General features: G+C 43.5%; 1 protein-coding gene across 16 annotated transcripts in view; it reads left to right on the top strand.

Annotated features, from left to right (window-relative positions):
• The window catches only part of dtna (dystrobrevin, alpha), a 268,122-nt gene that overhangs the window by 227,028 nt on the left and 13,981 nt on the right, over positions 1 to 27,113 (top strand). For 7 of the 16 annotated variants that reach the window (XM_078216104.1, XM_078216099.1, XM_078216112.1 and 4 more), the window contains 8 exons: positions 1,336 to 1,424; positions 3,444 to 3,557; positions 10,659 to 10,755; positions 11,277 to 11,297; positions 12,623 to 12,788; positions 19,519 to 19,608; positions 22,214 to 22,385; positions 23,304 to 23,436. In XM_078216104.1, coding sequence (XP_078072230.1) covers positions 1,336 to 1,424; positions 3,444 to 3,557; positions 10,659 to 10,755; positions 11,277 to 11,297; positions 12,623 to 12,788; positions 19,519 to 19,608; positions 22,214 to 22,385; positions 23,304 to 23,436 — 882 coding nt within the window. Of the gene's footprint in view, positions 1 to 1,335; positions 1,425 to 3,443; positions 3,558 to 10,658; positions 10,756 to 11,276; positions 11,298 to 12,622; positions 12,789 to 19,518; positions 19,609 to 22,213; positions 22,386 to 23,303; positions 23,437 to 25,668; positions 25,708 to 27,113 lie in introns of all 16 variants that reach the window. The other 9 variants (XM_078216110.1, XM_078216119.1, XM_078216111.1 and 6 more) reach the window with 6 other exon arrangements.

Here is a 27,113-nt window from a genome sequence, read left to right on the forward strand (position 1 = left end):
TTACTCTACGAACGCAAAACCATGATCGTAGGCATCAGCATACGTCCAGTGCAATGGATTAGCCGCATCTCCTGCCTGATCATTGAGTCTCCCCTGCTAGGTTCATGCCATCCGTCATTTTAGCTGATATACAGCTGGTGTCTGCCCAAGGCAAGTGGGGCCTAATTACATACTGAACTACATCTCTTGGACACATTTTTAACTGCAGATGGGCAAAGGCCCCTGTTTTGTATGTTGTTTCATAGCCTAACCTATGCAGGGAGGTTTTTCCTGTACTCACGAGTAACTTTCGTCTGACTTCAAAGGTTACTTCAAAGCTATCGTATTTACTCTATATTCATTACATACACGATGAGCTACTTGGTAAGCACATCTCTCTTGAGTACAGACTATTCCATCTTCTCTACAGGGTCTCTAGCACATGACTGCTGATGTCACTGTTACATCATGATGCACATCACTAGTTCATTACCATAATATTAACCTATTAAAATGATGGTCTGCCCAGTCCCCAAAACCTCCCAATAAAACCTGTCAATAGACGTTTTAATGATATCCTTGTGGATCGCCTCAGGAGCCCAATCCTCCAAAGATAGACTTGCCTGACTGCTGGGGACTGTCCCTTTGGGTCCCCAGTGGCAACCTCCTGTCACCCAAAGTATGGTTTCCAAAGGCATGGCCTGCACATCATTCTCCCGCATGATTTGAGATAAAGATCAATCTGAGTCGTTTAAGTAAGGTCAAGGAGTTGAAATCTCCCAAGCCCACACTGCAGGGAGCCAGGAGGTTTGCTGGTCTCAATTTCATTGCCTCAAATCTTAAGACCTCAAATCTCACTTCAAAAACTGCTCTTCAGACAGATAACAAATTTAAACAAACTTATTTATCGTCTCTCATGCCGTTCTCACTGCAGCTTCCTTGCTGCTTTAGTTTGTCTTAGTAAAGTTAAATCCCTCGAACCTCTTTGCTGCAAACAAAACATTTTACAGCTCCATAGTTTTTTTCTTCAAAATAACCCTTGCATTGAAATGAAAATGGTGTGCTGATATCACAACTGAGTGACGAATCCATAACCAATCCCATTTTTGATTCCAATCTCCATCACTTGATCTGCAGTTAAGGAGTACCCTGAAAAATTGAGAATATTTTCAGTGCGTTCTTGCTTCAGTACACTCGAGGTGCTCAAGCAAAGAAATCAGCTTCTTGGTGATAGATCTGTGAAGGAATACTAATTGTGTATCCAACATGAATGAAAAAAAAGGGTTCTGCAATTATCTGTTTAACAAACAAATGTTTGATGCAGCCTAAAATATATATTTTTTCTCAACTTTCTAGCAACAACGTGCTCCTGCTGATCTGTCCTCTACCATAGATGCAAATAAACAGCAGCGGCAGTTGATTGCCGAACTTGAAAACAAGAATAGGTAAGTGATGCAATCTTGATTCCATCTTTATGTCCCTTTGATTTGTTAATCAGTATGTTACATGTTCAGTAAGGAAGGACACAGTGCTAAAAATAATTCTTGGTTATAAAGAAGGATAGCAAGCAAGTTTTGGTAAGAGAGCTCGTGAGGAATAATGATCTTGATTTGATCAGCTAATTTCAGTGGAATGAAATGGTTGCCAACCCTCCATTTCTGTTCTGCATTCTCCGGGAATTAAAGACTCTGTTTCAAGACAGGGCTTCAAGACATGCAACCCAGAAAAAAATGCCAAGTGTCCAGATAAAAGTTTTTTTTTAAAACACTTGTTTGCTGCTGCTTCTTGTAGCTACTCCTACCAGGAAATGTGCTGTCATCGTATGTCACACTCAATCTGTCTTGCACCATCCTCACACATCCACTGTCGCGCATTTGCAATCACTGTGGGATGTGCATCTTCCAGCAATGGTTAGGTTGACCCTTCTTTCTGCTGCCCTCAACTTTGCCCTTTAGAATAGATCTCAATAGGTTTTCAGCTCTGATCAAATGGCCGAAATACTGACATTTTCTTATCTGGATGTCACTTTTTACGAGTTATTTTTGTTTTTGCAATTTCTAGCACATCTTAATTGATCCTCTGGTCTTTATATGGAATTTTTAGCATCCACGTTCCACAGGAGAAATGTCTTCATTTATTGTCCAGGTTTTTAAGACACACAGGAAAGTGGATAGAATGTAGCGTCTTCTGAGTGCTTTTCCTTGTTACAAGTTTGAATTTTTTTGTTAACACATCTTTCATCTTCATAAAATTACTTTTGGCTATCTCTATCCTTCTTTTAATTTTGGTACTGCCTCTGCCATTGTCTTATCATTTGTCCTAAATAGACAAACTTATCTTTTTGTTCCAATGTGGTACCATCCACTTCAATCTTCACTCGTGTTTCTTCAGATGTATTCATTTTAACTACCATCATTTTTGTCTTTTTGATGTTCGTACTTGATCCATATTCTAAACTTGTAGATTTTACTACCGATTCAACAGTTGTTTATTATTTAAAAGATGTTGGATATTGGGGAAACAACCTGTGAAATGGTGTTCCATGAGAGTGAACATAGATGTGGCATGTTTAGGAAAACAGGATAGTTGGAGGCAGAAAATCATGTGATGAAACCCTCCATGAATCTGTCCAAACAAAGAGTTAGCAATGCTAGATGAAAGATGGCCTCACCCAGAATCATTGAATAGAAAAAAATGACAGATTAAATAATGGAAAAACTGTGGGAGATATTTAAATGTGAGATACATAAGATACAGGTTCAATGCATGATAAGAGTCAATTGGCGTATCAAAGTCTGGAGTTCAGTGGGTAATTGAGAGGCACAAGAAAAAGTGAACTTTAATAGAGGAATATGTCAAATTGAGAGAGAATAATATTGAAGAAAACACTTTTAAAGATACAAGTACAAAAATGAACAATAAAAGGGAACTAGGAGGCCAGATAAGAAAGAAGATTGGTAGTCTCTTTGTAGGCCTTTATAAGCACGATTTCTCTTCCACAGGGATATGTGGTGTTTCAGTTTGGGGAATTCCCTCTTAAGTGGTAAACCTTATGGAAGCATTGTGCACCACTTTTTTCTAAGTTAGGTGAAAGCTACTAGAATGGCCAAGTCATATGGAAAGCTGAAGGAAGGGATGCAATGGTATCACTCTGTTGATCTGGTGGATGGGATTTTGTTCAATAAAACGGATAATTGCACTGTTAAATTTGAAGTTTATGTTCCCCTTAATCAGAGTGCACTGCGAAAAGTAGGTTTCCATAAATTCTCTAGCTTAGACAGGAACATGCCAAGAACTGAACCAAGCTAATAGTTCAGTGCAAAGACCTATTGGCTGAAAGATTTGATGTGCTTTGACTAAGTTCTGAAACAATCTAATGGCACTGCTATATCAGTAATGTACTATATCCTATATTAATTTGTCTGTGTCAATATAAATCCACAAATATGTTTGTCTTTTGTCAGAGAAATCCTGCAAGAGATACAGAGATTGAGGCTAGAACATGAGCAGGCATCTCAGCCCACACCTGAGAAGGCGCAACAGAATCCCACCCTCCTTGCAGAGCTCCGGATCCTTAGGTAAGTACTTGGACAAAATGCGATTTAATTAGTTCAGTGATAAGGTCAGTCACTGGCAGTTGCTCTCCCCCACTTTAAAATTTTCAGTCCAACCCTTCCTCTGCCTACGTCCTCCACTGCCCCCCACCCCATCAGCCCATCCTCACTTCTACCACTGCAGAAAACGTTTTCTACTTCCAACAGAAAAGGTCGGAGAAAAAAATATGTTTTGGATTTTAGCTTAGCAGTTTGCTCATTGCACAGTTAAGTTTTGGTGGCATTCTCCGTGCTGTGTATGGATGGTGAGAGAGGGTTGGGTCTCAATCTTGTTTCCTTTAGTTTGTTGACATATTCTTAAAAGGAAATTACTGGGATCCATGGAGGTGAGGAACTCACTTGCGTTGTTCTAGCTAAAACAGAGTAGGACAGAGGAGATGTGCTATGATAGAATATGAGTCAGAAAACCCTTGATCCCAGTCCTCAGTAGTTATGACACACCCAAAGAGTTCTTTGATTCAGGTCATTTACATCACAGTGGTAGGTACTTGCTCCATCATGGCACATCAAGGAGCAGTAAAATGAACCACTTGGCAGCCACTTATAGGCTAAGCTGGGGAAGAGCTCCAAAGATTTGAAGTTATTAAAAGAGGGTGAATCTTACTGGTGCCAAAATGTTGAATCTAGCTCAGAAACTCTGTTATGATCCTTATTTCTGCGCATGGTAGATGCTGCATGTCATATTGTGTTTAGGACATTGGAGCAAAGGTATGGCAGTGAACAGGGTGTGGTTTCTGAACATACAGAATCTGGACACAAATCTGCCATCAATGGGGCATCAGTCTTTTAAACCAGGATTCATCAGTCCATCCTCCAAAAATAAGTCTGCCACTAGACATAGTCCAGCTCCTTCACGCAAACAGGCCATTCAGGCACAGCAACAGTAGCCGAGCCACAACCTTAGCAGCCAGCATCCAGGAGGAGAAGGACCAGGGAATATCCAGACCAATATATATCCCGCAACAGGCTAAACTTCCTGGAGTTATTTTATAACTGATGTTTTCATTAAAGTAATTTTCATCGTCGAGTACCAAAGCCATTCATACCTTCCTGCGGTGTTATTTTGTCTGTTTAAGGCTTATCATTATTCCTCTATTAATTCCCACTCTCTCCATGAAATGGAAATTGATTCCATTCGATAACATTTGAATTGTCTGCTAGATGGAAATAGGTTTGTGTTATCAAAGGCATACGCTTGTCCCGATGAGCCCATCTATTTCCTTGTAAGACAGTGGCGGACTTGCAATGAAACACACCATGTGTAAACACTGGACCCATGCCAATGTGGGGGGGCCCCATGCTGGCCGGCATGTCTGGGCACCAAGCAGAGCCTGATAAGCTCCTATTAGCAGGCAATACAGAGCGATATCAGACTCTGGTCGAGTCCCCTGGAGCAGGAAAACACTAGTGAACATTGAAGTGACGAGGAGGGAGAGAAGCAGCAGTCAAGGTGAAGACCTCCTGCATTTACTGAACAACTTTTTTGCGAATTGGTGAAAAAAGCCACAAGTGAGGGAGGTGCTGGTGGTCGGGACTCGGAAGCAAGCCATCGTCGAGGGAAATGGGGACAACTTGCCCCCCCAGGCCAGGGCTGAGGAGGGCTAGTCAGGCCATCGACAGGCAGCCATCCAGCAATAAGGTGAGATCATTGAGGTGAGGTGCAAGGCACTGCCTAGGGCAGGCGAATTGGCGAAAAAAAGCCATGAGGGAGGTGGTGAAAGAGCCAACGAGCCATTCGGAAATAATGGTACCATCATTGAGCAGCGAGGGGAGCAGGGGCAACTCGACCTCTAGGGCTCAGGAGGACAAAAAAGGCTGCTCTTTCGAAAATTCATATTCATTAATATCAAGAAAGATCACTTAATATGAAGTGACACTTGGCAGACAAAATGCAGAAAATTGAAGGCGAGCCAAGAGAACAACGCTCGGCAAAAGGGCAATTTGTCATTTTACTTTAAGAAGTTTGAAATATTGAATGGTGCACAAATTGCACATTCATCCTCATCCAAACGTATGGGTGAATTATCTGATGACTTAGTCTTGCCAATTTCTGGAGAAATTACACTATCTGAAAAAGTTGAACAAGATGTGGAATCTGAATTGTCGTGGGAGAAGTTTTGATAATGCTGCAAATATGGCAGGGAAATATTCAGGTGTACAAGCAAGACTGAACAATGCAAACCCCTGTGCATTGTTCATCCCCTGTTCCAGTCACTCCGTCAACGTTGCAGCTGAATCCTGTGAGGTTTGGGAAAATTTTCCTGTTTCCATGCCGTATATTCAATGTAATCCTATGGTTTATTTTTATAATGTGCAATATCATGGAGAATTGACAAGCATAATATGTGTGGTAAACCACTGTTAGATTATTACCTGTATATGTGACATGCCTGGACACATCCCTGCTGGCCCTACCCGAGACTCCTCCCCCTCCCCCGGTCCAGGTATAAAGGCGACTGCTCCCCACCCCCCTGCCTCAGTCTGGACCAGTTCATCGGCATGGGTGTGCTCCAAGGCTTTTGCTAATAAAAGCCTAATTGTTCTTGCATACAAACGAGTCTTTGCTCGATTGATTGTGCATCAATTTTATTAGCAAAAGTTTTGGGATGGAGCAGATACTAAAACCCGACAAACTCGAACTGGACCCTCAAGCTGTAGGTGCCTCTAACAGCTTCGATCACTGGCTGCACTGTTTCGAAACTTTCCTCACCACCTCCTCTGTCGTCCGGACCGAAACCGACAAGCTACACGTGCTCCACGCCCGGGTAAGCGATCAAGTATTCTCGATGATTAGAGACGCTGAAACTTACAAGGATGCGACCGAACTTTTAAAAGGCCAGTACAACAAACAGTCTAATGAAATCTACGCCAGACAACAGCTAGGAAAATCGGGTGATCAATTCCTGCGTGCATTGCGAGCACTTGGCAGGGCCTGCAACTGCAAGACCGTAACAGCCGCCCAAAACACTGAGGACTTAATCAGAGATGCCTATGTCATGGGTATCAGGTCAAACCATATTCGACAACGACTGCTGGAATAGGGTGGGCTGGACCTACAAAAGACTGTGGCGCTTGCTGACTCATTAGAGGTGGCCTTCCGTAATCTCGAGGCCTACACCCCCGACCACGGGGGCGCATCGTGGACACCGCGGCCGCCGCCACTTCTGTACTCGGGAGGGCCGCAGGCCTACGCCACGCCACGTCCCACCAATGACCCGACCGCTGCGGCAGTCTCTGGAGGCCAGAAGCGCTACTTCTGCGGCCTGGGGAAGCACCCCCGACAACGCTGCCCGGCGGAGGATGCGATCTGCTCCAGGTGTGGAAGGAAGGGCCATTACGTGAAGGTGTGCAGAGCGAAATCGACCTCCAAGCCCAGTAGCGCCGCGTGCAACCTGCGGGGGCCGCCATCTTGGGCACCGGTAGCCGCGTGTGAGCCGTGCGGGCCGCCATCTTGGACGCCATCAGCCGCGTGTGGGCCACCATATTGGACACCGTCAGCCGCTTGCGACTACTCGCAAAATCCAACGGTGGCTTCCATTACGCTGGACCAATCCAGGCCTCACCAACTCGCCAGGTCCATGATGGACATCGAGGTAAACGGTCGCATTACAAACTGTTTGTTTGACTGTGTGAGTACGGAGAGCTTTATTCACCCTAACACAATGAGTCGCTATGCCCTTTCAGTACTGCCAGTGAAGCAAACGATCTCCATCGCTTCAAAGTCCCACTCGGTGGATGTCTTCGGGTACTGCGTGGCAACCCTGACTGTACGGGGCACAGTGTACAAAACTTTCAGGCTCCTCGTGCTGCCACAACTCTGCGCTGCCGTACTCCTGGGGCTAGATTTCCTGAGTCACCTTAAGAGCGTCACCATGGAGTATAATGGGCCTTTTCCCCCGCTCTCTGTTTGCAATCAGCAGTTCTTAGATCGCCCACCGTGCACCACCTGCCTCTTGACCCTTAAAGTTGCCCCTCCCTCACTGTTTGAAAATCTCACCCCCGATTGCAAGCCCATCGCCACCAAGAGCAGACGGTACAGTGCTGGAGATGGAGCTTTTATCAGGTCCGAAGTGCAACGGCTCCTAGGGGAGGGGATCATTGAGGCCAGTACCAGCCCCTGGAGAGCCCAAGTAGTAGTTGTTAAAACTGGGGAGAAACATCGCATGACCATTGACTACAGTCAGACCATTAACCGATACACGCAGCTGGACGCGTACCCCCTTCCCCGCATATCTGACATGGTTAATCAGATTGCGCAATATCGGGTGTTCTCCACCATCGACTTAAAATCTGCATACCACCAGCTCCCTATCCACCCGGAGGACCGCCAATATACTGCCTTCGAGGCAGATGGCCGCCTCTATCACTTCCTTAAGGTCCTCTTCGGCGTCACCAAGGGGGTCTCGGTTTTCCAGCATGAGATGGACCGAATGGTAGACCAGAACGGGCTGCGGGCCACCTTCCCGTACCTGGATAACGTCACCATCTGTGGCCATGATCAGCAGGACCACGACGCCAACCACACCACCACACTCCTAAATCTGACCTATAATAAGAAGTGCATATTCCGCACACACTGCCTCGCCATCCTTGGTTGTGTTGTGGAAAACGGGGTCATCGGTCCCGATCCCGACCGCATGCGTCCCCTCCTGGAACTCCCCCTCCCCACCAGCCTCAAAGCACTGAGGAGATGCCTGGGCTTCTTCTCGTACTACGCCCAGTGGGTCCCCAATTATGCGGATAAAGCCCGTCCGCTCATCAAATCCACCTCTTTTCCCCTGATGGCAGAGGCCTGCCTGGCCTTCGACCGCATCAAAGCAGACATTGCGAAGGCCACGATGCACGCTGTAGACGAATCCATCCCGTTCCAGATGGAGAGCGATGCGTCTGACTTCGCCCTAGCTGCCACCCTTAACCAGTCGGGCAGACCCGTGGCCTTCTTCTCATGAACCCTCCAAGGCCCTGAAATTCGACACTCCTCTGTCGAAAAGGAGGCCCAAGCCATAGTGGAAGCTGTACGGCACTGGCACCACTACTTAGCTGGTAAACGATTCACCCTACTCACGGACCAACGGTCAGTTGCATTCATGTTTAATAACATGCAGCGGGGCAAGATCAAAAACGATAAAATATTGAGGTGGAGAATCGAGCTCTCCACCTACAATTACGACATCTTATACCAGCCCAGGAAGCTCAGTGAGCCCCTAGACGCCCTGTCCCGGGGAATATGTGCCAGTACACAAATAGACCAATTGCAGACTCTCCACAACAACCTCTGCCACCCGGGGGTCACCAGGTTTTTCCACTTCATTAAAGTCTGTAACCTGCCCTACTCCATTGAGGAAGTCAGGTCCATAACCAGACACTGCCAGGTCTGCGCAGAGGGCAAACCGCACTTCAATCGGCCAGACAGAGCACACCTCATAAAAGCCACCCGCCCTTTCGAACGCCTAAGCGTCGACTTCAAAGGCCCCCTCCCCTCTTCTGACCGCAACATATACTTCCTCAACGTCATTGACGAATATTCACGTTTCCTCTTCGCTATTCCCTGCCCGGATATGACCTCGGCCACGGTCGTCAGGGCCCTGCACAGCCTCTTCACCCTGTTCGGTTTCCCTAGCTATATCCATAGTGACCGGGGATCCTCCTTTATGAGTGATGAGCTGTGACAGTACCTGCTCTCCAAAGGCATAGCCTTGAGTAGGACCACCAGCTACAACCTCAGGGGGAACGGACAGGTAGAGAGGGAGAACGCGATAGTCTGGAAGGCCGTTTTACTAGCTCTGAGATCTAAAGGTCTTCCAGTCACCCGCTGGCAAGAGGTCCTCCCTGATGCACTACACTCGATTAGATCACTCCTTTGCATAGCTACCAATGCTACCCCTCATGAAAGAATGTTTGTTTTCCCCAGAACGTTCTCCTCAGGCACCTCACTACCGTCGTGGCTGACGTCCCCAGGCCCTGTCCTGCTCCGGAAGCACGTGAGGACCCATAAGTCGGACGCCCTGGTCGAAAGGGTCCAACTCCTCCACGCCAACCCCCATTACACCTATGTGACGTACCCCGACGGGCGGGAGGACATGGTCTCTATTCGAGACCTGGCACCCGCAAGTACCCCAGGGCCCACTACGACCCACAACCCCCAACCCCCAACGTTGTCCATACAGCACCAGGGCCACAACACGCTCCCCGAGCCCCCGTATACAGCACACCTGAGCCTCAGGAGCCACCACCACGCACCCGACAATCTGAAGGGACTACAGACAACTCGAGCGACTATGACCTGACGCCCGAACCAACACCGCGGCCACCTGAACCGACACCACAACCGGCACTACAGCGGTCGCAGCGGCAGACCAAGCCCCCAGAGAGACTAAATTTGTAATTCTGTAAATATCGTTCCACCCACGTCTCCCCCGCCGGACTCTTTTTTAAACAGGAGGTGAATGTGATAAACCATTGTTAGCTTATTACCTGTATATGTGACATGCCTGGACACATCCCTGCCTGCCCTACCCGAGACTCCTCCCCTCCCCCTGGCCCAGGTATAAAGGCAACTGCTCCCCACCCCCCTGCCTCAGTCTGGACCAGTTCATCGGCATGGGTGTGCTCCAAGTCTTTTGCTAATAAAAGCCTATTTGCTCTTGCATATAAACGAGTCTTTGCTCGATTGATGGTGCATCAATATGAAATTTGATAAATTCACAAAATAATTTTGTAAGATCTAAAGATTTCACCAATAAAACATTAGGAAATAAGTGCTCGATTTTGCTGCTCTTGACCATGGTAAATTTGGCTGCTTCTGTGACCAAAACACAAATATTAACCTATTGGATCAGAATAAAAGCTTGATTGTATCTTCACCTTTTATAGCTTTCTGAAAATACCTAATTATTTTAAATAAATTTTGAAGAGTTTGTTGGCACTACAAGGCACTTTGATTAACACCATTCTTTGAATCAGATAAAATATTGTAAACTTGTTTATGTTGATGAAAAAGATCCTTTAAAAGCTGATGTGAATATGTGTTAAATTAAAAGGTAGCTCTTGACTTGCACTACACAGGCAGAGAAAAGACGAGTTGGAACAAAGGATGTCAGCACTGCAAGAAAGCCGCCGAGAATTAATGGTTCAGTTGGAAGGTCTGATGAAGTTACTGAAAGTAAGGCTTTTTTTTTTGTAAAGTGAAAGCTCCATTAACAAAATGCAACAGATTGATGATATTGATGACTGCAGTTATGTTCTCAAACTGGGTGTCTTTTTTTATCGTTAAAAATATATCATAGTGAAACAATTGTACAATGTTAGACATTAGCAAATGTCATTGACATGTGAAGGATGATGGATTTCTTTTCCACAATATTTAGCCTGACTATGCTGAGGTTTGGAAGAAGATGCAAGCTGGGAACTTCCTTGAAGCTGCTCTCACTCTGTCACCATAACTTAATTTTTTTTACACGGCTCTGAGAGAATTCACCTGAGAGCATTATTTTATTCAATTTCTTTGCCTTTACATTCACTACTAATATAGTTTGTTCAAATTGTTCGTGTTCATTTTTATAAAGATATACTAGTTGGCTAGGAATTCTCACATTTAAAAATAAATTAATTCTGTAGAACATTTAAAGAATCACATGGTTATGTATTGTCTAAACAATACTTCATTTTTAAACTTTCAAATAGGAAGAAGAAATGAGGCAGGAAGTAAGTTTCCTGATCTGGTTTTGGGCAGCCATTGCATCTTCATTAATTATTTGAGTTTTCCCTAATGCTTTATTTTGCTCTCTGCCTGTGCTGTGTAGAAATGAAAATACTTGCTTTTACTGCAATAAACTGAGTTTAGTGTGGCAATTGATACTAATGTATCTGAAATTATAAAGCTTGAATTTGGATTGATATACTTGATGGTTTGTAACTAAACACGTGTTTTAGTTATGAGAGCATGAATGTATTGTAAAACTGTGTTCTTTACTGTGCTTTGATTCTTTATAATAAATACAAGCACAGGGAAGTATATGTACATCTACTATGCCATAACTCCATATAGTTTATTTTTAATATGTCCTGACTCCTGTGTATTCCCAGATCATAAGAATATAGGAACAGAAGAAGGAGTCTGCTCTGTCATCCAATAAAATCATGGCCGATTCACAATGTCAACTCCACTTTCCAGCCTGATCCCTGGATTCCCCTGGAGTCCAAAAGTCAGTCAATCTCGACCTTGAATATACTCAGTAACTGAGTATCCATAGCCCTCTTGGTTGAAAATTTTATAAAATTACAACCCTCTGAGTGAAGAAATTTCTCATCTCAGTTCAAAATGTTCATTTGCTTATCCCAAGACAAGTGTCTTGGCTGTAAACTCTCTAACCAGGGGAAACAACTTGTGAGCATTTACCCTATCAGATCTTCTCAGAATCTTATATTTCTCAATGAGATCAACTCTCCAAAGTCCAGAGGATAAGCCCGTTATATTCAATATCTCCTCGTAGGACAAACCCTTCTTCCCAGGAGTCAATCTATTGAACCTTTGTTACACCCCCTCTAAGACTAGTATATCCTTCCAAAGGTATGGAAACCAAAATGGTATACAGTACTCTGAATGTAGTCTCACCAAAGTCCTGCACAATTGCAGCGAGTTCCTTACTCTTGTGCTCCACCTCCCTTGCAACAAAGGCCAACAGACTATTTGCATTCTATAAGAAACTTAGGGCTGGATTCCTGCAGTCAGACTACAGACTTTTAAAAAATGGCAGGCAGGATGTTGATATGGAAGTCCCTTCCTTACCACCCTTTGAAGAAGTTTTTTTATAACTCAAGCTGCCCACTGCTGCCCAAATGTTTTATGGCGTGGCAGACCATATTATCAAGGTCAACTGGCCTGATAACAAGCCTAATTGACCCTTGATTACTTATTTGAATATGGTGGGTTGGCTGCCGATTTTAGTGCTTCGCCACCGCCACCCCACTCAAAGTTAGATGTGCGAGTGATATATGTGTAGTAACAATTTTTTTTTGATTGTTTGCAGACTCAGGGGGCAGGATCCCCTCGCTCTTCACCAAGTCACACTATTAGTCGGTCTGTTCCTATTCCAATGCCTATCAGATCAACCTCTGCCTGCTCAACTCCGACCCATACACCTCAGGACTCACTGACAGGGGTTGGAGGAGATGTACAGGAAGCATTTGCACAGAGTGAGTCACTCTCAGAATTAATGTTGTAAAAGTAGATATTGGGGAGAAATTGGTCTTTATTGCTCCTGTTTTTTGGAGGCATGATGCATGGAATGATCGTTTTCCTGGCACAGTTTTCTGCACTTCAATACAACCCACTCCTCTCCCTCCACCGGCGATCAGAAGTGCATCAGATGCCAAATTGACACCTGGCAACATTCATTTGGTTCTGGAGTCAACCTGAATGAGGTGTTAGTACCTTCAGTATGCTAATCAGAGGTTGAAAGCCTGCCCATTGCTCTGCTAAATTCCACAAAAACTGGGAAGATAAATCTGTTTTTCCTGGTCAATAGCAGCCAATCAGTGGTCCTTAAAGGTACCAGAGAAGGCTAATGGAGATGGAGTAAGTTTTTCTTTTATAACTTGCCTGAATGTGAAGTCAGGGGGAGCTTTTCCTGGCCACTCAGCAACCCTGCCAGCTGAGGGCCAGCTCTAATAAGATTCAAGAAGCCTGACACCACTACCACCTTAAACATTCACACCCTTCACCATTGGTGCATAATGGCTGTGATATGTACCATCTACAAATGTATTGCAGCAACAAGATTCCTTCGACAGCCCCTTCCAAACTTGTAATCACTACCACCTAAGAGAATAATGGCAGAAGACGCATGGAAACACCACCACCACCAGCATGTTCTCTTTCCAGCCGCAAACTATCCTGACTTGGAACTTTATTGTTAATCCTTCCCTGTCACTGGGTCAAAAACCTGACATCCTCTCGAGAAACACTGTGGTTGTATGTACATCAGCTGTCAAAAAGGTGGCTCACCACCACCTTCTCATGGGCAGCTGGTGATAGAACATAGAACAGTACAGCACAGAACAGGCCCTTCGGCCCACGATGTTGTGCCGAGCTTTATCTGAAACCAAGATCAAGCTATCCCACTCCCTATCATCCTGGTGTGCTCCATGTGCCTATCCAATAACCGCTTAAATGTTCCTAAAGTGTCTGACTCCACTATCACTGCAGGCAGTCCATTCCACACCCCAACCACTCTCTGCGTAAAGAACCTACCTCTGATATCCTTCCTATATCTCCCACCACGAACCCTATAGTTATGCCCCCTTGTAATAGCTCCATCCACCTGAGGAAATAGTCTTTGAACGTTCACTCTATCTATCCCCTTCATCATTTTATAAACCTCTATTAAGTCTCCCCTCAGCCTCCTCCGCTCCAGAGAGAACAGCCCTAGCTCCCTCAACCTTTCCTCATAAGACCTACCCTCCAAACCAGGCAGCATCCTGGTAAATCTCCTCTGCACTCTTTCCAGCGCTCCCACATCCTTCTTATAGTGAGGTGACCAGAACTGCACACAATATTCCAAATGTGGTCTCACCAAGGTCCTGTACAGTTGCAGCATAACCCCACGGCTCTTAAACTCCAACCCCCTGTTAATAAAAGCTAACACACTATAGGCCTTCTTCACAGCTCTATCCACTTGAGTGGCAACCTTTAGAGATCTCTGGATATGGACCCCAAGATCTCTCTGTTCCTCCACAGTCTTCAGAACCCTACCTTTGTCCTATAATCCACATTTAAATTAGTCCTACCAAAATGAATCACCTCACATTTATCAGGGTTAAACTCCATTTGCCATTTTTCAGCCCAGCTTTGCATCCTATCTATGTCTCTTTGCAGCCTACAACAGCCCTCCACCTCATCCACTACTCCACCAATCTTGGTGTCATCAGCAAATTTACTGATCCACCCTTCAGCCCCCTCCTCTAAGTCATTAATAAAAATCACAAAGAGCAGAGGACCAAGCACTGATCCCTGTGGCACTCCGCTAGCAACCTGCCTCCAGTCCGAAAATTTTCCATCCACCACCACCCTCTGTCTTCGATCAGATAGCCAGTTACCTATCCAATCGGCCAACTTTCCCTCTATCCCACACCTCCTTACTTTCATCATAAGCCGACCATGGGGGATCTTATCAAACGCCTTACTAAAATCCATGTATATGACATCAACTGTCCTACCTTCATCAACACACTTCGTTACCTCCTCAAAAAAGTCTATCAAATTTGTGAGGCACGACTTGCCCTTCACGAATCCGTGCTGACTATCCCGGATTAATCCGCATCTTTCTAAATGGTCGTAAATCCCATCCCTAAGGACCTTTTCCATCAATTTACCAACCACCGAAGTGAGACTAACCGGTCTATAATTACCAGGGTCATTTCTATTCCCTTTCTTAAACAGAGGAACAACATTCGCCACTCTCCAGTCCTCTGGCACCATCCCCGTGGACAGTGAGGACCCAAAGATCAAAGCCAAAGGCTCTGCAATCTCATCCCTTGCCTCCCAAAGAATCCTAGGATATATTTCATTAGGCCCAGGGGACTTATCGACCTTCAATTTATTCAAAACTGCCAGTACATCCTCCAGCCTATTTGGGCCACAAATGTTGACTTTGCCAGTGATACTCACAGCCCATGAACAAAAAATGTTTCCTCCTCCAGCAACACCTCACTCCTTGCAAGGGCTTGGCTGTGCACTAGTGCACAGGCAGATCCAATTGGGGGGGGAGCGGGGGGGGTGCAGGGTTCTAAAGGGTGGTGGAGAATGAACGTTTGGAGCTAGCAATCCTGGGATGACTAAAGATATAAAGGTTAAAATAAGGCAGAGAAATGTCTATGATACGTGTAAGGTTAATAATACAGTAGCACAGCCAAGCCAAAAATAGGAAGTTCAGAATAGATCTCAAAAAGAAAAAAAAAAGTGTTTGAAAAGAGAATATATGAATAAATTCACAGCTGATATTAAAAACTAACACAAGGTCTTTTAAAAACATGTATATAATAAAAGGAGAGTCAAAGGAAAGGTCAGGCTGATAAGTGGCTTACAGGAGTAGTTCTTGTGGAGTCAGAGGACATGGCTGAGATACTAAATGAGTACTTAGCATCTATCTTCATGAGAGAAGAGGATCCTGCTAATGTGTTGATAGAGCCAGAGGCAGTATTGATATTGGGTAATTTAGTAATAGATAAAGAGGAGGTACATAAATATTAGGAGTCTCAGACTAGAAATGTCACCCGGTCAGGCTGGTTATTGACAGAAATAAGAGTAAGAATTGCAGAGGCTGTAGCCACAATTTTCCTTAGATATGGAGCTGGTGTCAGAGATTACAAAAAGGGTGAGGGATAACAGACGGAGCAAGCAAGTCAACCCAATGTTAGTGGTAGAGAAGCTTTTAGAGACAATAATTGGGGACAAGGTTAATTGACATTCGGAAATATATAGTTCAATAAATGAAAGTCAGCTCAGCACAGCACAGATTTTCTCAAGAAATTGTGTTTATCTGACTTGAATAAGTTGTTTGATGTAGTAACAAAGAGAGTTGATGAGGATAATGCAGTTGATGTTGCGTAAATGGACTTTGAAGAGGCTTTGATAAAGTAGTAGATAAATAGACCTGTTAGCAAAATTAAAGCTCATGAGATTGAAGGAACAATGGCAAAGTAAGATACAGAATTAGCTAAGGGATAGAAAGCAGAACATAGTGATGAATAGTTATTTTTCAGACTAAAAGAACATATACAGTGGTGTTCTCCAGGGGTTAATCCTCGGACTGTTCTTTTTAATATATATTAATGATCTGAACATGGATATATAGGGATAATTTCAAAGTTTGCAGATGATATGAAATTCAGAAATGTAACAAAGAATCAAGAGGAAAGTAATAGGCTTCAGCATGACATAGACTGGCAAAATGGGCAGACAGAAGTTTAATGCATGGAATTGTGAAGTTTTATCTTTTGATATGAAGAATGAGGGAAGGCAATATGAAATAAAAAATACATTTTAAAGGGAGTGCAGGAAATAGGCCCACCCTGAACACTATACTTTTCATTTTTGCAGCGGTTGGAATGAATGCTGTTCATGTTTCGCGCATGTTAAGTTTACGGAGGCAGCTGCTACACAACATATCATCAAGCATATCATTGGCTACTTAAGCAATGTGTCCACCACCTGCACTGCCCTGGAGGAACCTTGCAGTAATATCATTTGTTGTGGACTGCTGCATCCTGCACAACTTTTGTCGTTATGAAGGCAAAGCCGGTCCCACCACAATGTGCTGTGAGCAGTTGAGGAGGGGCAGGAAGGGAGGAGGCAACCAATACATCCCCTTTCTCATTGGGCTGTCCATGATGAGCTCATCCAATTGCAATAGTAGTGACACCCGAATTGGTTTGAGGCAGCATTCAGCCATAGGGCTTGTCTGTGGAGTTATTTTCCCCCAGAAAGAGTGAAGGCTGGATCCTTGAATATGTTAAAGACTGAGTTAGGTGGATTTTTGATGGACAAGGAAGTAAAGAATTATGGGGGGCAAACATGAATACGGAGTTGAGACCACAACCAGATCGGCCATGATCTTATCGAATGGCAAAGCAATCTCGAAGGGCCAAAGAGCCTATTCCTGCTGCTCCATCCTATATTCCTATGTTCTGCTTTGTACTGTAATCGAAACTAACACATTGGGCCCTCTGCATCATGATTGAGTTTGCATATATTCTCACCGAGTAGGCCACCACTTTCAAAAGAATGGGCTCCAAACTCTTGTGCAATGCACTGTGCAAGGTTAGTGCCAATCACCTCGTGCTCCTTGACAGCGAACACAGACTTTCTTGCAGTCTTCCAATTCACTAAATATTTCTGGGTGCATCCATGACCACTAATTGTAGTATGTCACCCTACTGAGTTCCTCACCTAAGCTTTCTGCTGCAGAACTTGTGTGACCTTGCTCTTTGGCGAGCTGGCACATGCACTATTGTTTCATTCTGCCCTAATTGCAGCGCACTCATGCCAGCTGACTCACCACATGAAGATCCTGCTTCTAGGCCCTTCAATGTACATGGATATGTCAGGATCTAAGCTGGTGACTGAGAGTGCAAGATTCAAAGAAACAGTTGCATTTCATAACCTCAAAGCCCCAAAGCGCTTTACAACAATGAAGCACATTTGAAGTGTAGTCACTGTTATATTGTCGGAATCAGAGCAGCCAATTTCATGGCTGATCATCCAAAATTCCTGATCCCAAAATACCCCCCTTTTCCTTTGATTCCCAAGAGCTGTATCTTATTCCTTCTTGAAAATTCACCCCAAGAGCTATATCTCACTTTTTCTTGAAAACCACTTCTTGCTCCTGAACCACTGCCTATGCAGTTTGCAGTTCTTGGATATCTAAAAAGACAAAGGCACCTAGTGTTGTGGTGAGGGGAGAGGGAACAAGAGGTGCACTCTTATTAAATCTACAGCTTGCAAGCAGAAAATATTGTGGAATGAGAAGTAAAGTTGGATGGGAGAAGGAGGATTATTATACTATCATCTTCACATTTTAACCATTGCCCTTCCAGTGATGGCAAACATCATTTCCTCCATGGGCTTAAGGATGTGCAACTCTGTCTGCCTTTACCAGTTAGGTACTGCTGCCTCGGGTTCTACACCTTTTCCTGCAAGAGAGAGAGAGGTGTGTCAGTAAGTGTGGTGCAATGTGTTTGGGTAATGGGACTGTCATTGGCTAAACAGTTAGCTTAGTATAAGATGTGAGGTGTGAGACTTGCAGTAGTGCTTAGTGTGTGAGAGTGAAATGTAGCCACAAATGTGAGGTATATGTTTTGTTTGATAGCAATTGTTTATAGGTGAATTTAGCAGTGTCTGAAGTTGATGGTTCAGATGCAAGGTTATGACATTTGAAGATTACTTCACTGACCTAGATCACTGGCGCGATGCAACAATGCATCCAGGTCCTCAGGCCTACATTCCTGGCATTGATCTCTGTGGATAACTGCTACCATTGCCTGCTCAGAATTTGTCTGGTCGGCCTCCTGACCCCTGTCAACCTCCTGCATCAAGGACTTCAGTGTTGCATTGGAGAGCCTTAGGGCATTCTCTCTGCCCATGTTGTGCAATTAGCCATTGTTCTCACTGCTTAGAATGTCTCCCCAGCTACCTCCATCACCTGCTGTTACTATAATGTGCCCTCCCTTAAATAGATGCATATTGACATTAAGTAGTTTATTCTAACGAGCTTTGAATGGTGGTAGACACACACAAACTCAGAATCCCAGCGTGGAGCCACTCAGCGGTGCATTTGGTGCTGGGCTGCATGCAGCTATTTTGTAAATCAGCAGCCAACACCAAGTCTGTGTGCTGCTTGCACTAGAATGAAAAGGCATGAATTAATTGCACATTGCAACCTCTGCACCAATTTTTCCATGCTTAATTTTACTCCCTCATTCTTTCCATGGTAGAAGAGTGAGTGACCAGAGGGCACAGACTTGAGGTGATTGGCAAAAGAGCCAGATGTGACGCAAGAAAACTGTTTTAAGCAGTGAGTTGTGATCTGGAATGCAATGCTTGAAAGGACAGAGAAGTGGATTTGGTAATACCATTCAAAGGATAATTGAATAAATACGTGAAGGGGAAATATTTACAGGGCTATGGAAAAAATACTGGGGAGTGGAATAAATTGCGTAGCTCTTCTAAAGACCCGACACAAACACTGCACCAAATAGCCTGTCCTTCTGTGCTGTATGAATTCATGTTATAGTATGACTTTTTATTTTAAAAAGGCAATTATAACTTGGTATGAAAGAAGTATGAAAAATTAAATTGTAGCATCACTTTACCTTTGTGTATTGTCATGCATTTATTAAATACTAACATACTCTGCTCTCTTTGTAGGTTCCAGGAGAAATTTGAGAAATGACCTGCTGGTGGCAGCAGACTCTATTACAAACACAATGTCGTCTTTGGTAAAAGAGTTGAATTCAGGTAAGTGATCATAATCAATGAGATCCTATCAGCAGTATGGTCTTCATATTATCCTGACACAATGATTTTATTATTAGCCCTGAGATTCTCCTCATTAGGCTTTTATGATCTCTGTCTACACTTGCCGCTGCCTCGGCAAAGCAGCCAGCGTAATTAAGGACCCCACGCACCACAGACGTTCTCTCTTCCACCTTCTTCCGTTGGGAAAAAGATACAAAAGTCTGAGGTCATGTACCAACCGACACAAGAACAGCTTCTTCCCTGCTGCTGTCCGACTTTTGAATGGACCTATCTCGCATTAAGTTGATCTTTCTCTACACCCTAGCTATAACTGTAACACTACATTCTGCATTCTCTCATTTCCTTCTCTATGAACGGTATGCTTTGTCTGTATAGCGCACAAGAAACAATACTTTTCACTGTATGTTAATATATGTGACAATAATAAATCACATCAAATCTTATTTTCCAACCAGATTGGTGGCTTAGGGAACCTTTATCCTTAACATAGATAAACAACCTTCCCAACAAGTTAAAAAAACAGAGTATGTGGTTTACGCATCAGGGAAAACTCAAGATCACATCAGTTCATTGCAAGACAATCTTATGGAATTGCAGTACCAATAGGAGATTAAATTCGTTACCAAAACATAATGCATATGACCAACAAAAAGGATCTACCACCAGATAGCTTTAAGTTCTGTAATCAAATTTTCCAACAAGTTGATACACAGACTTACCTGGGGGTCCATCTTAAAAATAATCTTAAGTGGAGATTCCATATTCAGCAGATGACATCCAAAGTAAACAGGGATCTCAGATTTCTGAGGAGGAATAGAACATAGAACATTACAGCGCAGTACAGGCCCTTCGGCCCTCGATGTTGCGCCGACCAGTGGTACCAATCTAAAGCCCCTCTAATCTACACTATTCCAATATCATCCATATGTTTAACCAATAAAAAGCAAAAGACACAAGGGTGCCTCCCGATCGCTGCCCCCCCACCCCCACCCTGATGGCCAGCTCCGATTGTTCCTCTCCCTCTTAACCCCATCAGAGTACCGAGCAGTTTCCCCCCACTACCACTGATTGGCCCTGCCCCCTCCCTCTGGGTGCCTGGTGGGCAGTGCCAGGGTGTAAGGATGGCACTGCCAGGGTGCCAGGTTGACACTGCCCAAGGGGCACCCCTCCTGCCTCCAACCTCCGGGGGGCCAGAATGCCCTCTCTCCCCACCAGCAAGGTCATCATGCCTGGTCCCAGTTGTTGGGGACCAGCTTTAATCACTGCTGGTGGGAACCTCTCCCAGTGGGGGGGTGGAAACATGAGCGAGCCTGGACGATACCATCCCGGGCTCACCAGTGACATTGCAGTTCAGATTTCCATGTGGTAATCAGCCTTGCACTAATTTCCAGCACAAAACTAATTACGTTTTTTAAAAAATGGCCTGGGAAGGTGGTGATCGGCTGGATGCCGGTCACGAATCCGGCTTCAGGACTCCGCTGACATTTCCTGGCCCACTACGCTACTCAGGTCGCACAGTGGGCTAGAAAAATTGCACTGAAGTAATTTCCCAATAGGAAACCCTTTGTTTCAGTGCAAAATAGTGACAGTGAAATTCCACAACAATTGGCAAAGGGCAGTTGGGGAAAATACTTGCAAAATGCGTGAAATTCAGGAAAGTTCATTCATGCAATATTTTTGACTGTTGTGTTTCTGAGAGGTGAAAGAAATCTTTGATATTAATTATTAGAGTACATAATTATTCGTACATGGGAAGCAAATCACTTCACGTGCAATAAGGGCAGCGCCAGGGACCCAGATTCGATTCCCAGCTTGGGTCACTGTCTATACGGAGTCTGTATGTTGTCCCCATGTTTGCATGGGTTTCCTCCGGGTGCTCCGGTTTCCTCCCACAATGCGAAAGATGTGCTGGTTAGGTGCATTGGCCATGCTAAATTCTCCCTCAATGTACCCAAACAGGTGCCAGAACGTGGCGTCAAGGGGATTTTCACAATAACTTCATTGCAGTGTTAATGTAAGCCTACTTGTGACTAATAAATAAATTTCAAACTTTTAAACTTTAAGATCTTGGGATGCATTACTGCACCAATTCAATTTTCCTGAAGGTAATTTTTCCATTCCAATTCTCTTCCTGTACCTAGTGGTGCACTAAGGCAGACTTTTGTCTGTTCACATTGCTAGTTATTCCTGAACAGGCCACGACTCCATCGCTAGGGCTTTATGTGCGGTGGCACTCCACATCAATCGTGGCTGACTAGGAGTCTCTTCCACTCTTACCGCCAGCCATTGGCAAGTTGGAAGGATTTGCAGGTTTTCATGCTTAACCTGTTTGACCACATTATTGACTCTCGTAAAGGTCATTCATTACTAATTCTTAAATGCTCCATCTTACATTATGTTGAAAACATAACAAATTATATTCCTATTTATAAATGATGCAATTCTCATTCTCCCATATGCTTTGTAAGGTTTGACCTTAATAACTTGGTACAATAAAAGTGCACCCCATCTCAACTTTAGATCTGTTGGCAGGAGATCTGAACTGTTTGTCTCACTGCTCATGGAAGTTTTGCTTTCAATCCAGCAGAGGGTGGCAGTGAGACAGAAAGCAATGTGGACTCAGATTTTGGTCGAGCTCATTTAGATGACATTGTTCTTTCGCCAACTTCTGAGAAGGCCTTTCTAGCTCAGATCAATGCCAGAAATCCCAGCTATGTGCACAGTGCTGCTGCAACAGGAACAATTCAAAGTGATATGTAAGTATGAATAATTAGTACTTTTGTTTTATCTTGTCATGAATACAATTTTCAAAAGTTAGGCACATATACGTTTGTAACAGTAAGTTATACTTTTATGCTTTTTTTCAGTAATTCTTTGGCTTTGTTTCTTTCCCTTCGCCACACGCTGCTTTTCCCAACCCCACCCAAAGAAAAGCAAAAAAAATCAACTAACTGAACCATCCTGCTGTGAAAAATAAATGTTCACATTTCTATCAATAATAGACATTTCTGTTGACTGCTTTAAACTTATTCTTGCATTAAGTATTCAATGTATCAGACCTACTTTCAACAAATGAAACTGTAATGACTCAGGAAGTCCGTCTGGAAAGGAACATAGTTTATTACAGAATGCAAAGTAAAACCACTATTGCGGTGTACATGCACCAGTCCCTGTCTGGGACTACAATTCAGCGGGCCCAGTCCTGGGCCTGCCTTGTGAAAGACTCAGGTAATGAATTTCATCTGGGAAAACCACTGCCTGTTATCAGGGGAACTCGTACTCCACAGGGAGACCAATCAGTGATTCCCCATGGACCTCGTGGGGATTATCACAGAAACACAGCTTACATTTATATGGCACGTCTACTGTAGTACAACATTGAATTCAAACTGCCAAACAAAGAGAGACTGCTTACTCCTAAATTTTAGACAGGAATGGCCAGGCGTATTAGCAAGCAGCAACTACATCTGCAAGAGCATTAGATAAATGGAGCATTACAAATACAAAGGGTTAACTATCACTAACAATACTAGGATTATATGAGCATGTATCTGACTGAGGAAAGAGTGAATTTCCTTCTGGTGTGCTAGTACAAATTTAGGAAAATAAATGTAAATGGGGCTAAACTATTAAGAGGCAAAGATGCTGCTATTTACAGTTCCGATCTTTGTAAGTGTTACAGAAGATGGTGAATCATACATCAGAACTGATGACGAAAGTTACGAAAATGAATCTGTTCATCAACTTGAACATGAGTTGAAGCTGGAGGAATATCTGAAGCAAAAACTGCAAGATGAGAGCTATCAGGTGAGACAGGCCAATATGAACAATCATTAATGCTGAGGATCTGCTGCATGTCATATTTGTAGCAGCCAATTTGGCAAGAGAAAATGAGCTGCCATTGGTACACATGACTTCGCCGAAACAGAGTAATTTTAAAATAGGTTACTAAATTTCAGGTCTGTGGGAAAGGTTCGACTCAGAGGACACACCTCATCCATAAAAATATGTGCATGTGACCTGGTCTATGTAAGTTGCCTCCTTGAAAGGAATTGGGAGCTTCTACCACTAGTTTGCATTTTACATGGCATTTTCCTCCATGTGGTATTGGGTTTACAGGAGTGGTCTGCTATTTTTGCATTTTAAGGATGGGGGCGGGTATTAGTGGGTGTTCCTGTTAATTATTCACTTTGTTATTTATTGGTCGCAGCTTGAGGAACCCGATGCAGGTTCTGCAAAACTTCACTGACAATTTGGAATTGGTAGAAATCATTTTAAAAAGAAATCGATGCTTTCTTTAACAAATACACATGTCCATTGAGTTGTTTTCTATATATTCTATATATTCTGGTCAGCCAAAGCGAAGCTACCAATTTGTGTTCCAAATTTGAAGACTTGCCAAGAACTTTGTTATTGAATCTTATCAGCCTGATATTCAGTGAAAAACACTGAATTGTAGCAATGAAACAATGATCCCGAATTTCCTCAGACATTCTTTTACTGTGTCATGATTTTGCTGGAAGTGCAAGGGGGTTTGCACTCAACTTTTGCTAAAGTAACACAATAGTAGAAAATATTATGAACTTCATGGCCTATGCATATCTGAATTGCTTGAAAATTGGTTCCATTTATCTCCATCTTGCCCCACCCCACCAGCAGCGTGTTTTCCAGCAACAGAGGCCGCTGGCAGGATCCTCCAGTCTCGCAAATGTCTACGCCATTTTGCATGGCTCGCTGGGGAACTTTCCAATGGGGGCGGGGGGGGGGTTGCCTTAATTGAGATTAGAAGATCCTCCCAGCAGGAAGGACTGGAAAATCCCGCCCACAGTCTCCACAAAGTAGATCTATAGGGAGTTAAAAGTAACTGGAAGACATTTGTATTAGGAGCATGGAATTCCATTCGGAAGAGCTACCCAAATTTGGAATCAATCCAACAGAATGTGGTGTAACATGAAACCAGAAATTATTAATTGTATTTCGAGTTACTTCTATAATAGAATTTAAGTGCCACTAAAGTGATGCTAATAGTTGGTCCTTGGCAGCAATAGCGCTGTGATGTGTCAGATATCAGTGACCAGTATATGCTGCAATATCCATCTCATACCTATGTGCACTGTTCACAAATCCAATTGTGCATTATGCTCACTAAAACCCAAATTTCAAACAAATAAGGAGAAACCTCTTTAATGGACTGGACAGTGCTCGAGCTGGATATTTCAACTAAGTTTTTGCCATCAAAGATGCACTGCTGTTTTTATGTACCTGTTTGCAAATCACTGGGGATCATTACTACCTTCACCACCAGGGCAGTAATCTGATGGAATAGACCACCTAACCATTCTGCTGTGGAACCTACCCGATTCCTATTCATGTCAGACGACTTCTACAATAGTTGGGCGAATTATTCCACTAGATTTGCTGAAAGTGAAATTTATTGCCATCTCTGCTATGTTCTGTTGTAAAATAGAAAGTAGTGAAAGTTTATTAAGCCTTGTTATTCGTGCTTATGGGTCCTGTGAATGATGCCAACATGTGAGGAGCTATGGGTATGGCTACGGACTTTCTCCACTTGCAGACTTTGGAGGAGGAAAATCATAGGGAGCATGCACTTCTCAGATACAAGTGCTACATTTTCTCAAGCAAAGCTTTGCCTTTATTGTTAAAATAGATTGAATTAGAAAAATACCAAACTGAAAGAGAAATTTAACTTTACATTTTTAAGTAAGTTCTCATTCAAACCCCTATTTTCCTTTCAAATGACAGCCCTTTCAGAGCAAAGGTGCAGAATCAATATCCATTCTAGATATTTTACACTTTCTTTTAACTTGCATCCTGCTTCATCAGGTATGTAATCTATGGCGCTTACTGCTAGATCACTGTGCCACATATTCTTTTATTCTTTTCACCACATTTCTTATTTGAAGTTTCAGATTTTATTTGCACATCTCGCCTTTAAAAACACCATCATTCTTTTAAGTGGTCACATAACTTACTCTTTGGGCTATCTCTCTTTTTCCTTATTTTATCTGCTATTTACAGGTCAGTTTGCAGGGGTGAACAAACTCTTCTGTGTCTGGCGTAAGTAATTTTTATCTATCATTGTTGCATTGGCTCTCTCAGCTGCTTTCTAATGCATATTTTCTAAGGACTACGGTTCTGGTAAGACGGCGCACCGAATTTGTTGAAATGTGAAAGTGTCCTACACAGAATAGATCATTCCATCTCAAGTGTTTATTTATTTTAAACCTTATTGGTTGGCAGAACCTTCCTTCGAATTACATTGTCACTTTTGGTCACTGAGGATTGAATGTGTCTTTTGACCACCTGCCCGAATATCTCCTTGGGTGACTTAGTTGGGTGGGATTTTCTGTTCCCCCCCCTGTGTTTTGTGGCAGCAGAGGCAGCCTGCCATTGCCGGCAGTGGGATCTTCTTGTTCCTCCGTCATCAACTGGGTTTCCCAATGTATGCATCCCCCGCAACCAGGAAGTCCGCGGTGGGGGTTTGCTGTTAGCAGGACCAGAAGATCACGCCGGCAGGAATGGCCAGAAAATTCTAGCCAGTGTCAAATTTTGCTTGATAAGACCTTGGGATGTTATATTACATTGTAGGCATTATAGAACTGCAAGTTGTTGTTGAATGTGCCCAAATTATGCATATCTTTATGGATTGCGTGATCTTGTTCTTTGTCACAACAAGTAGTTGCCTAGTGGAGTAAAGGTCCCCTGCCAAATAGTTTACTGTCAGTCGCTGACAAAAATAAACTTTCAAAAGAAGTTTGAGTGTAAAAGTTGGATTTTACTTGCAATTACTAACCATTTTTAGGCAAGGTTTGAGTACTAAACTGAGTAAAATTGGGCAGTAAGCTCTATCAGCCCAAATTTCCTCCAAAAGAACTGAGGAATTTTCTTCTTTAAAATCTGCAAATTCTCCTTTTAACATCCAACCAGTTTCTGCCCAGTATCTCTAATGCAGTTGGGTGAGTATGGGCAATGATCCCATTACACCTTCCTCAATTTCCACCCCTATCCTAACCCTAAGCATTACTACTACTTCAAAAATGACAGTACAAGCAACACAATCGATCAGGCTGTTTTGTTACTGGAGCTAAATATTGAAATTATTTTGTCTGCATTTCAATGGTGATCTGGAGGATCTGTTAGCACATCTCCCACCATATGTAGTTAACACTGCAAAAACTTTAGCTTCATACTGGGGACATAGATATGGAAAAGAGATTATTATTTTTCCACATATAGGTACCCTGTCAAAGTCTGTCTTGGATTTCTGTACTATCACAGGCTGAAATTTGCTCACAGAGACAAAAGAAAATATGTCAGCTGCTAGCTGAAAACCTGCAGCCCACTTCTGCCAGGGGAAGAGTACTAAATGTAACAGCCAAATTTAATGATGTCCTTGTAACTGGATCCTTCTAAGCAGTATCTGATGGTCGTCTTCAGAAGGAGAGCCTCTGATGTACTTTTCC

The sequence above is a fragment of the Mustelus asterias genome, chromosome 7 (genome assembly GCF_964213995.1).
Source record: "Mustelus asterias chromosome 7, sMusAst1.hap1.1, whole genome shotgun sequence".
NCBI lineage: Eukaryota > Metazoa > Chordata > Chondrichthyes > Carcharhiniformes > Triakidae > Mustelus > Mustelus asterias.